Source organism: Ambystoma mexicanum, chromosome 10 (genome assembly GCF_040938575.1).
Source record: "Ambystoma mexicanum isolate Mex_15411 chromosome 10, UKY_AmexF1_1, whole genome shotgun sequence".
Lineage (NCBI taxonomy): Eukaryota > Metazoa > Chordata > Amphibia > Caudata > Ambystomatidae > Ambystoma > Ambystoma mexicanum.
Window position 1 is genome coordinate 1,627,553,807 of NC_090932.1, and position 12,923 is coordinate 1,627,566,729.

The window sequence follows — 12,923 nt, forward strand, 5'->3', positions numbered from 1 at the left end:
GAATCAGAACTACCTCTGTACTTAATACTTGCTCCCTGTTAGGCAAGATTGTATGCAGTACCCTTTGGGTGCACTACAACAACCCTGACCTCCTGGCAATAGGAACCCAACCTTTGGTAGAAGTCTGTACTACACAGGTTTGTAGCGTGATTGAGCAGCCAGGCTTATCTCAAGAGGGGTCAATGTGAAGTGAAGAGGAGTTACACAGAGATTCACAGTGACCAGTATTCAAATAAACTCTTATACACAAGGTTTCCTGATTAAACCATTATTACTTTAAGCCAGTTAAAGTAAGCCTTCTTCAGATTGGGCAATATAATAGTAACACAAATACATTCCAAAATACACTCTTAATATTTCTAAATCAGTAAGTACCCTTTTGGGATGGGGCACACACTTCTACACCCTCAAGTGACTTTAGTAACTAGGACACTTTGGACATTAATATACCACTGTTTTCATTTAGAATCAGACTTAAGAGTATGTCAAAGGAAAAAGGTTATTGGAACAAAACAGCTCGCACAAATATTCTGAAGCAGGCAAGTACTTTTGGTAGCCCCCCAAGGCAAAGTTAGTTAACCCCTTCCTGGAAGGAAGACCACACACAATGACAGAGGGAGGAAGAGTCATTCAGGGAGCCAGGCTAGGCCTAAGTCAATTGGGCAAAAGTCTAGGTGAGCTGAAACACTTCTTGTAGGTATGTAAAAGTCTTGCACAGTGTTTTAGAAGTCATTGTAGAAAAGAAGAAATCAAAGCAGGGCCACAAGCTGGTTAGGCTTGTGAAGTAAAGAAGCTGTTAGCAACTCTACAGGGCAACCCAGACAAGACTCAGCAGAGACAAGTTAGGTTATAACAAGAGGTACGTTATCTTAGACTTTACAGTAACTTTGGTTAGAAGAAAGGGGCTTTGGCTGGCTTCTGTTCCTGTGCAGCTCTGCAGATCCAGTGTTCCTGGGCCTCAGTCATGGGGACAAGAGGGAGGACATCTGGAGGACTCCTGCAGTGGAATGGTCAGCGACAGAAAAGTACCAACTTCTATTCAGTGGCAGTTTGTGGTTTCAGCTGCATCGAAGCAAATGGCAACACTGCAGACTCTTGTCTGTCGAGATGGGCTTTCCTTGCATCTGGGGTCCAGCACTCTGTTGAGGTGGCTCAGGCTCAGTCAGTCCTGCTTCCTGGGAGTCTTGAGGATCTTCCTGGAGCTGTTGGCCAACTTAAAAGCAACGCACACAATCTGGTGTTCCTCTCCCTCGCTATTCGGTTCCAGCAGCAACTGCAGTGAAATTTCAACCAGCTCAGAGAGGATGTCCAGGTGGCTTACTTTGAAGTTAATTGGTCCGACCAACTCAAGGGGAGAAGTCGTCCTTACAGGGCTTCTCTAGTCAAAACAAATTTGGAGTTTCAACACAGCAGCAGGTCTTCACCAGGCAAACCAATGGTCCAGGAGTTACAGCAGGCATCCTCTTCAAGTTCTTCTTCGGATTCCTTCGTCCAGTGGTCACTCTGCCTTCCAAGCCAAAACGCCTCGCCTTTTTATGCAGGTTTCACCCATTCATTCCAGCCTAGCTGTCAGTCACCCAGCAGGGTGGCTGTCCTTGCCGGACAGCCAGCCGGCGAATCACCTAAGAGTGCATTCCTGTCTCCTAGGAGACTAAGCAGAGGGACTTTCGGGTACCTCCCTCACTTCCTGCCCCTGCCAGACACCCTGGACCCAAAGGCGGGCTTCACTCGTGAATCCCGCCAAAGACAAAACGAACAAAGGGACCGAACATGGTTTGGCGCGCAGAGTAAATCTCAAGAAGGACCTTTCCAAAAATAAATGGTGAAAAAAAGACGAGCAGGGCCATTTTCACAAAAATTGCACCCTTGGGTGCTTTACTGCAGCTGCGACCGCAGCCCACGGTAAATGCACACCGCGGTAGTTAAAAGTAAACCACTGCCACCAACCATTCATCGAGGAAAGGGTAACATAAAAATGTTGGCGCTAGACCAAGGGGATACTAAGTAACCCCTTCAGCACCCTATTGTAAGATAGTTTGTGCTCGGTCTAGAAAGTTACAAGTGTAGGTAAAGTCCATTTCACTTCACTTCACTGCTCTTGGAAACAGTAGTTTATCCAAGAGAAGGTAGTTAAACCTTGGGGAAATCTGAAAGACTTCCATGTGTCGCTGCACTGAAGGTGCTGTGTGACACAATGTAAAAGATGATGCCTATGGAGTTTGTCAGACTTCACAAACAAAAGAGTTCAAATCCCATTAAAACTACATGAGACTGGGGGAAAAAGGGTCTGACTCTCTCCAGGTAAAAAAAATCAAAGTCCTAGAGTCCAGCAAAAGAGCTTGCGGTCTCTAAGGTAGAGAGGAATTGGCACATTTCAGAGAATTCTCCCTAACATTCCCAACTTCAAAAAGTAAAATGTTGCTGCACACAAATGGTATCTGGAGCACTGAGTGCTGTGTGGCTTCATCTGTTATGCCAATGGTTTATATTTGATCAACCCAGCCCTCGCGGAGGGCAGAGCTTTCTCAGTTTGTAAGTGTGCCGTAATACATTTTGAAGACATACTCAGGATTGATGAAAGTGGACTTGAGAATAGCAGGGTACTAGTGTAAGCATTGCGCTATATTCATAAAGGGGGAAGATTAGAGGTTTGTACGTAGTTTCTCGCACTTCGCTCGCCCCTTAATACCTTACACGAAGTGATGATCTATGGGCCCTTTAAATGTTTTTCTTTTTAATAATCCTTTTGAAATTGAAAGATGTGGCATGTTACCAAGAGATGAAGGTAATAAAACCACCAGCTACTGAGAGCAGCTAAACATATCTTCACTTATTCAAAAGATCAGTTGTGAAGTCACTGGGTTGCAGTCAGCACAATGTGAAGTCATTGCTGCTTTTCCGGAAAAAGGGAGCCCTTGCCACGGGCAAGGGTTCCCTACCAGATTGCCATGTGTGATAATTGAAAATCTAACGTACACATTTTATATCTTCCACAGAGCTGAATAACATTGAATTTCGCTGCGGAAAAGCTGAAGACCTTTTTCCGAATTTAATAAACTCCTTGGCTACACAGAATCCAGTGGCTATTGTGGATCCCCCCAGAGCAGGACTGCGTAAGTGTAGAGGGTTTGCCATTGGAAAAGGTGAAATGAGACTAGCGGGTGTTCTGATTCCGGAGAGCGGGTGTTGCACACTCAGGACATTGCATGCTTGGGGATTTGGCAGCAGCTGTGATCTCATGATGAAGTATGTGTTGCTGGTGCACCCTTAAATGATTTGATAGGATTTGTGATTCATGGGAAAGAGTGTTGTACATTTTGGGATTTGATTGGACTTCCGATCTGAGAGAGTGCATGAAAATAATTATGCAACATTATGACTTCAGTACAGATGCTCAGGGAAGGGGGCATGTGTTCTACATTTGAGTATATGGTTAAACTTTGATCCAGCCAAGAGTCTTAGCAACCTTTGAAATTTGGCAGCAGGTAGGATTAGTTGGCAGAGTGTCGCACACTTGAACTTTTTAAATCCTCTGCAAGAGTGTGTTAGGGGAGTTTTCCTAAAGTTCACTTGAGGTAAAACTTCATAAAACTATCTCAATGGTTTACAGGTCCCCAACTCTTAGTAACAGTCTGTACTATGCATGGAACCTTGGTAAAGTGGCAGGGCAGTCAACCAAACAGTTCTGAGCGTCTTCTAGCTTGCAGATTATGTTCAGCTCCCTTCCCCAAGTATAAAACAGTTCCAAAAAGAAGAGTCTCAAAATTCCCTTTCTTGCATTTAGGATGCAATAGTCCACCACAAAGCATCCGTGTCTCCACAGTTCAGTTCATGTTTCACATGTGTTCAGATAATTTGCGGCTTTGGTATTCCCCAAATTGACCTTTTACGGTTGACCTTTTGTCCTAACTGACCTAATAATCGTGGTCCAAATTTACCTTTTGCACAATTGACCTTTCAATTGCATTTACCAGTATCTGACTAAAAATGTGTGGGGTGGGTTTGGGGTAATAAATAATATTGGGGAGGGGGTTGCGTGCAGCTTCCCCAGGGGGATAGTGTGGGTGGTTGCGGGAGGTTTCCCTGGGGGATGGGGGGGGGGTTTGCAGGGGCTTTTCCCCCCTCTCATATATATGTCCTAAGTGACCTAATAATCGTGGTAAGGGAAATAACTTGCGGCAACATTACAAAAGCATTGCAAAAAGTGTTGTCAAATGCATTTATTCAGATACAACAACCATAATGTGTAGAAAATTGCATAGCATGAATGCACACTTGATTCTTTTCCCCATGCGCGTTGACGATTGAATGTGCCTATTTGAAGCAGCATGCTCATTTCATTGATGCTCTGTGCTCTGAATGACCTTTCAATTACACTTGCATTTTTATATTAAAGATCGGAGGTCCTGATTGCAACGCTTACTTTCATTTTACTTATTGTTTCTGTACTGAGTGAATGCACACTGTTATTCATTCTCAGTGATGCGTCCACCTGATCTGAACGCCTGATTTTACCTGCTTCTTTCATACGCATATATTTTAACCATTCCTATGTATATTTCTAATGTTAGGTGTTTGCTGTTCAATGCATTCAGTTTTACGCGCATTGAAATGGAAACCATGTGAACAAATGGTTTTGTTTCTTGGTCAGTTTTCCCGCAAGTTGTTCACCCGCAATCAATTGTGATTCGAGCAATACGTATACATCCGCAGCTTTCACATAGGTTGATGATGTCACTGTAAATCGGGCATCAGGATCTTTTGTTTGCATGTTCTTTAAAATCACATTAGATTTCAGCATACTGCGATTAGTAGAGTTATATTCATTTTACCACCAAACAAATAATGGTTTGCTTGAATTTAAAGTTTACTTCCCCTTTTGGGTTCCAAAGGTTTTAATTCTGTTTGGTAGCAAGGTTTTAATTCCATTTGATATTCAAGAATTAGAAGTCTTGCTTATGGTTCATGTTCACTTCATCTGTAGTTCAATGTTTGTTCATTTTTCTTTGATTGAATGACTCAATGTTTGGAGACCTTTCGAAAACGTGTTTCTTGATCCACACGACCATTCCGATACAAAGATTTCCCATCTGTTTGATAATTGACAATTAAAGGATGAAAGACTTTGAAAATGTGCTAATCCGAAGCACGCCACCACTTGAATACAAAGTATTCAGCAAATAATAAAGTTCACACACATGCACTTGGTTTCTCATTCTCCAGAAACTAATCGGTCGCTCTAAGAGTTTGTGCTGCAGCACAGATCCCGCAGCCTTCTGCTTTTAGTGTCCGGTCTTCAGTTCCTACCCGTCAGACACTCCTGTGGTGGTCCTCCAACACAGGGAAATTAGCACTTTGAGCAGAAAGAAAAAGGGCTGTCTTCCTGCATGGCTCCTTCCAACTTTTTCAATCTGCTCCAGGGAGTCCCAACTCCCACTCCACCTTGTAGGGTTCACTGCTGCATGCACCAGCCTCCTAATCCTTCTCCTGTTGCTCACCCCCCCGCCACTGGGCTGGGCTTCATTTATACACCTGCAGCCCCTTGACCTGCTGCAGGTGTGGATGACATCAGCCTTGCCTGACCACAATTAAAGGGACATGCCTGACCTTTGCTGCTCTTAGCAGGCATCTTGCTCGTCCCAGTACTAGGGTGGTAAGAGTATAGTCTTCATTGAAGTGTCAATTGTGGGGAATTCGGTGGGCTGGCTTATAACAGCTTGTAAAGGTTGGGGAAGGGTTGGGTTGGTTGTCACTAGGGAAAGGGGTATACCATGTCTCGCCAAGGGCACCCCATTTCAATCCCCAAGGACCCTCCACCCAGGTGAATCCTCCCTCGCTTCCCTGCCCCCAGGGTCTGGAGCAAATAGCAATGGCCTTTCTATGGCCACTGGCGCAGAGGATTCAAGAGGTCTAGGAGTGAGCATACCCTCATGTGTCTTACAGATCATTAAATCAATACACTTAGAATTCGTTTCATATACTTTTCAAAGGCCACTGCTTAGTTTGTAGTTGCGCGCGGTTAAATGGTTACAGCGTTTGACACTAATGACAGTTCTACCATACTATCGGTTATACCGCACGCTCGCGCACAGTTATACAGTAATTGTATTTAGTTAGCAAAACCAAATAACATAATGTCTTTTGGGCAGGAAAACAGTTGGTTAGTCAAACAGTAGCTTAAAGCTTTAGAGACTGTTTTGGAGCAAACTAATGCTTTTAAAGTCAAATTCCTAACTAGCAGCAAATGTCAGTTTGCAGAGGGCTTAAAGTCTTACGAAGCAGGAAAACGGCTAAAGTTCTTGAGGATCCTTCGTCTATAGTCAAAAGATGCTTGAAGAATAACACAACACCAGAGACCCTGTTAAAGGACTTGCAAAAGGGAAACAAGCTGGCAGCTTGGTTCAGAGGTAAGAGTGGACACCCTGGATACCTCTTTGTGCACTCCCAACACTCTGGAGCGACTTCTTGGATCAAGGTAAGCAATACCTTTTCTCCCCACAGAAGAAATGTTTGTGGCTGTATTCTCCTCTCTGCCCAGCGATCGATCCGGCATCTGGATTCCTTGGTCTGGTGACGAATGGAAGGACTATGAACGGGATGTCTCAGCAGCGGTCTATAGACAGAGAGAGAGAGAGAGAGAGAGAGAGAACCTCTGGCATGGATTTCTTCAGCTTCTCGGGTCAATCTGCGGTTTTGGCGCCTTTTCTGCAGCACCAATAAAGGACTCAATTTGCTTTGTCAATCTTTGTCGAGTCCTGCACTCTGGTGAATGGACTTGGATTAGTCGAATTGTGTCTCTGGAGGTCCACCTGGAGCTCAGCAAAGACTTGGACGGATTCTGCCTTGCCAAGATGTTGCACTATGATTGGGTCGGAGGTCTCTTGGAATTCGCGGGCTGCAGCTCTGGAAAGGCACAGCACTTCAGGAGATGGCTCCGATTGTAACACGTATCTGTACTGGTTGTTCCCACCAGTCAGAGGGAAGAAGTCTTCTTCGGAGTTCCTCTGTCACACAGAAAACTGGGTCAGGACAGTAGCAGCTGCTTCACGGTGTTGCAAAGGGTCTGAAGGCGTCTCTGCGCGTCGTCTTAGGTTACCGTATATTCCAGCGTATAAGGCGACTGGGCGTATAAGATGACCCCCAACTTTTCCATTTAAAATATTGAGTTTGGGATATACTCGCCGTTTAAGACTACCCACTCTTCCTAAGACTATCCCCTCTTCCAACGCACACCAAATAAAAATTCAAAAAACATCAGATTTGATTTCAATATGGTCATTTTAATTCAAATGCTTATGACATGCAGGTACTTAGCACGAAAACTGTCACTTATAAACATAAGGCTGTTTGTCATCAAACATGTAAACATAAAACAGTGAAAGGAAGGATAAGACAATAAACCCTTGGGAGCTGCCATGCTGTTTGTTTTCTAAGCTGTCAACCAAACTGGAACTGATGAAGGTAGGAGGAAGATAACAAACAGTAAAGAGAGAGAGCAAGTCCCTGGCGAGTTAGCAACACCCATCATAACTGCAAGCTAGAGTATTTTTACAGGTTTTGCTGGCATGACAGTTTCCCTTTGAAAGGCCTTCAAAATCCTCCCATATGTCATCTGTATCGTAAGTAGACCAATGAGATCTTGTGATACATTTGTAAAGCAGTCATCGTATGGATCGAATTCCGTATCAGATGGTGTGGTCTCGGCTTCCTCTTCATCTTGCCACAAGTAGCCGTCCTCCATACCATCTAATGCATTTGATATGCCACACTTCTTGAAAGACTTGATTACTGTTTCTGCATCAATATCATTCCAGGCTTTTCTGACAAACTAAAACATCCAACTGTGGACCACGCATGTTTCCTCCTTTTGTGAATTACTTTTCGCCGCTAACCATCCATTCATTCCACTGTTCTCGAATGCAATCTTTAAATGGCTTGTTTAGGGACACATCCAGTGGCTGTACAAACAATGTCAATCCTCCAGGAATAACAGTTGCATCTGTGTTTAGTCTTGCAAGCCTTTGCTTGGTGCTGGGAGTTAAATGAGCCCTGAACATATCCCACAGCAGTACACTTCATTTTTGAAAAAGTCCACCTGGTCGCCTGCTCCACACATTATGAAGCCATAGCTTTACCCCTTCTTCATCCATCCAGCCTTTTTCATTCACACGTACAAAACAATCAACAGGGAACTTGAGTTTCGGCATTGTTTTTTTTTTAAAAATAATCATTCTCAGTTTGGTGCCATCAGCTGTGCATCCTAGTACCACTGGAAAACTGGACTTCTCATGTCCTGTTTTACTTAAAATAGGTTTTTCACCTTTTTGATGGACAGTTTTATTTCCAACCATATCAAAATTCATTGGAGTTTAATCCAGATTTCCATTAACACTTAACGCATAGCCATGTTTAGTGCGCTGTTGTATTACATATCGATGGAAACTATTTAGTTTGCGATCAAGATCTGCAGGTAATTTTTGGGCAATTTTCGTCTTTTGCCTCAGTACCATATTATGCCTTTCCATGAATCTACTACACCAGGAAACAGTGGCCTTAAATCTGTTGCTGTGATCTGGGTTAGATTTGGCCCACTGAAGTGCAAACAAACGTATTTGATTTCGTGTCACTACATAACCATTTTGCCGATGCTCATTCACCATGTCTGCTACATGTTTTTCGAGTTATGGCCAATGTGTGGTGCCTCTTCTTAATGCACACTTACCCCATGGCATACTCTTTAATGCTTTTTCATTTGCCTTCCGGTCCTGAACCATCTTTTCTGTTACTCCATATTGTCTTGCAGCAGCGCAGTTATTATGTTCCATGGCAAAGTTTACAACTTTAAGTTTGAAACTGGCTTCATATTTCTTTATTTCTTGCTGGAGCCATGATGGGGTTTTGACTGTTGGACATTTGTATACTGTACTGTATGTACTGGTGCTGTACTGTATGAACAGGTACAGATACTGGTGCAGTACTGTATGTGGTACCCAGTATACAACAACCAGCCAATCACGGCAAGCGATGTACCTTACCGGCGATTGACTGGTTGTTGTATACAAAGCCTGCTTGGATTGGTAAGCTCTCCCTGCCTGCCCAGCCCTCCCTGTCTCCAAGACTGTCAGGAGCGAGATCTGAGAGGCAGAGAATCCTGGTGAGTACTCCAGCGTACTTGTACAGTGCCGCCCGTGCTGCTTTCATACGGTCGCCGCATATGGCGGGGATGCGGCCGCAGCCCTTTTTGAGCTCCCCCCACCATATGCAGCGACTGCAGATTTGCCAGTCCGGCTCGGAAGTTTCAGCACCCGGCTGCTTTCATACAGTCGCCGCATACGGCAGAGATGCCGCCGTAGCCCTTTTTGAGCTCCCCCCACCAAATGCGGCGACCGCAGATTCTCCAGTCCGGCTCGGAAGTTTCAGCACCCGGCGTATAAAACGACCCCCGACATTTGAGATTTTCCTGGGTTAAAAGGTCATCTTATACGCCGGAATATACGGTACTTCATTTTCTAGTGGTCGACTTGCCTTTCACCTCAGGAACCTCACCTTTTATTCAGTTTCAGCACACAAACCTCTGCAATCTCTCTTAGCAGTTTACAGAAAGGGGCAGGTGGCTGTCAAAACCAGACAGCCAGACTCCAATTGGGCGCTGTTCCATTCAGGCAGACAAAGAGCAAGGTAGTGAAAAAACTCCTCCCCCACTTCCTGCCTGCCCAGACACAGTGGAGCCTTATGCGGGGACACCCAGGGGCAAAACACACGCAGAGACCTCCCCCCTTCAAGAATGGTAGAAGAGAGGCTAAAAAAGAACAACCATGCTGAAATGGTGAAAAAAGAAAGGAGCCACCACTATGTTGGGACATAATGACCCTATTGTGCCCAACCAAGATTGTGAATACAGTCTGCGGTAAAAAATAGCCCAATAGTTGGTAGAACACGTCCACCGCCACCAGCCATAACTATAAGGTTGGCTATGTGACTAAAATGTCACAGGAGCAGAGAGAAGGGTATACTAGGTATCCCATTGGCACTCCACATAAGGTGCTATGTGCCCTCTCTCATAGTATAAAGTTTTAGGAGGAATGCAAAAGTAAAACACAAAAGATATGGGGAAAGTAGACGCCATAGTAAATATAAAGCACAGAGTTCCAAAAGTCCAGCAAATAAGAATGAATGAGTGAAAAAAGGCTCCACTCATTCGAGATGGAAAGAAAAAGGTCATAAGGTCCAGCAAAAAGTGCTGGGTTCTCTTAAGGAAAGGGGATGATCCATACAAATGAGTGCATCATTAATTTCAGGATACAGCATAAGTTCTGATGGCAGTGAAAAAGTGCTGCAAATTGGAGATTTTAAATAGTTTTAAAAATATATGTTCAGATTTGAATAGCTACACATGCAAGCAACCCTTCCAAAATTATCCATCAGATTGAAATAAATCAAAGAGAACAGTACATTTGAATTAATTGAAGTGATTCAGCGAGAAATACTTATTCTTAAATTGGAACCAACAGATTATTTTTGTGTGGGACCAGAACATGTTAAATAGTTCAAGACAACAAAAAACGTATGCAAATGCATTGGGAAAGGAGGGATAACCTATCTTTTGTTATTAGGGGAGGGTATCGCAAACGCTTTTGTGTGAATACTTATGCTTTGGCCCAAAAATGTTAGTGAATATTAGTGAGTACTTGAACTATAATTGAGTCATTTGGATAGAGTAGCGGAAATGAAGGGTTGAAATGCATGGAACAGCATACACAAAAGCAATTTCACATTAAGCACACAACCCTTTTTAAATTGCCCAAAGAAATGTAATGTTCTAAAATAAAAATAAATGAATAATGAAATTATGACTTTGAAATTAATGAAATGTTACAGTAGTAATTTCTGTTTAAGCTGGTTTGAAAGCCAATGTTAAAGGTAGTAAGAATTACCCTGTTAAGTGGGAAAGTGAATTGTTCCTCTATTTCTGCTGACTGTTGGTCCCCTTGCTGGCATTTGTTTTTCTGGACCTTCCCTTTGCAGCCAGGGGGCCTCTTACTGAAGTCTCCTTGCAACTGCAACTCATGAAGTACTGCACTTTGTAGCTTCTGTGGTAGAGGTGCTCCTTGAGCACTTGCATTTAGCCCAGAGTGAGTTATCGAACCTGGAAAATGTGTTTGAGGAGTATCTTAGCGGTTTTTGCTGCTTTCCCCCCATAGTTATTTGGGACACCCTTTCTTCTTGCTTTATTTTGGCTTCTGACCTGACTCTTTGGTGTTATGCAAAGCCTTCTGCTTTACTTTCCATGTCTTTTTGCTCATTCTTGAAACTGATCAGTCGGAAAGAGCATCAGTGCTGAGCTACTATCTCTCCTAGTGGATTTCTTGTATTGTTACAATTGCACACATCAACCTAAAGTGAAGTGTGGGTAGGATACATTGTATCCTTAAAACCTTTTCTGTAGTGGCTTTTTCGTTACATTTACAATGTACCTAGAAGTGGCTAGTACCCTAAGATGGTTGTGCCACAAGGCTTTTGCTTGTCCTTTGGCCACATTGTTCTGTGGCCACCTTCCTACCCGCTCGGGTTCAAATTGCCATATATGGGAAGCCCTTTCCTGGCAATATCTGCTGCTTTCCCCAGCAAATTGGTGGTTTCCTGGCAATATCTGCTGCTTTCCCCAGCAAATTGGTGGTTTGTGTGTGAGCACAGATGTGGGAGCTGGCAAGGTCTTTCAATCCACATCTCTAGTCCCTTAATGTGTGTTGCTGAGCAGATGTTTTGGTATGTGGCTATCCATGATTTGTTAGGCGCTGCCAGTTCGAATGGTTCAGATCCATACCATTGGTGGACCTGGGCGAGCTTCCAGTCGTTATCTTGGATGAAACAAGCCTCCTGCAGCGATTCTTCAGGAAAACATTTGGTTAGTGTCATCCTAGTAGAGCTTTAGGTTCTAGAGTGGCACAGCAAGTCTTTCAAAGTCGAAAACCCATCCGTAGCTAAAAGGCAGTTCGTACAGTGAACAAAAGTCTTGCAAAGTAGCAGAAATAACGTTCCTGTGGATACCGTCTAGTCTCTAGAAAGGAAGATACAAGAAGATGTTACCAACGTTGGATACCCTGTTAAAGGACTGGTACTCGAGCAGTGGCTTGAGTAAGAGGGGGTTGCCCTGGGTACCTCTACGTGCACTCCAATGCTCTGGTGCGACTTTCTGGAATCAGGTACTGAAGGCAAGCGTCCCCAAACAGCACGATCCTCCCCGCAATGAGAGACAATGAAGGACTCTCCCAGGATGGGAATAAGGCCAAGACAGAGTGCGGGTGAGCGTAAATGGGAGTTTATCAATCAGAATAGGGCATGCAAAGAACTCTGAAACCTCCGAGAGCGCTCTGTCTGACAATAGCAAAGACAGGCGTATATATTTACAGAAAACGTCATAAGAACCTACACACTATAGGGGGCACAAGTTTAATGGGATTGGGTGGCGACGACTAACTATAGGTGCTGCTGCGGCGTGGTTGGCTTCGGCTGGACGACGTCACTGGTCAGCCTCGTGGGTTGGGCTTGGCCTGGCAGGTCGGCTTGAGTTCATCCGGGCGGTGTTGGTGTGCCAATGCGGCCTGTGGCAGAGATGAATGCCTTTCCTGACTTATTTGCCCTCGGCCATGCACACCGCAGTCATTCAATCATCACAGTGTTGTTCTCTTTAGTAAATCTTCCAATAGGTTATTTTACAGGTTAATGCAACACAGGAGGAATGTACCTTGTGAGGGGTCTGGAGGTAATACGTCAGGACATGGTTACCAGTGTCCTGTTGACCGGGGCCATAGGTCGAGGGGCTAAGCTTCAGGGCCTGGGACGGGCGGTACAGGTCTTTCTGCCTTGTTAGAAGTTGTTATGGATGTTCCTCTGTGTGTTGTCAAAGTGTTGGGTGTCCTGAT

General features: G+C 44.2%; 1 protein-coding gene across 1 annotated transcript in view; it reads left to right on the top strand.

Moving 5' to 3' along the window:
* The window catches only part of TRMT2A (tRNA methyltransferase 2 homolog A), a 146,096-nt gene that overhangs the window by 82,048 nt on the left and 51,125 nt on the right, over positions 1–12,923 (top strand). The window contains 1 exon segment of the mRNA XM_069620018.1: positions 2,997–3,113. Within this exon segment, the coding sequence (XP_069476119.1) occupies positions 2,997–3,113 (117 nt within the window).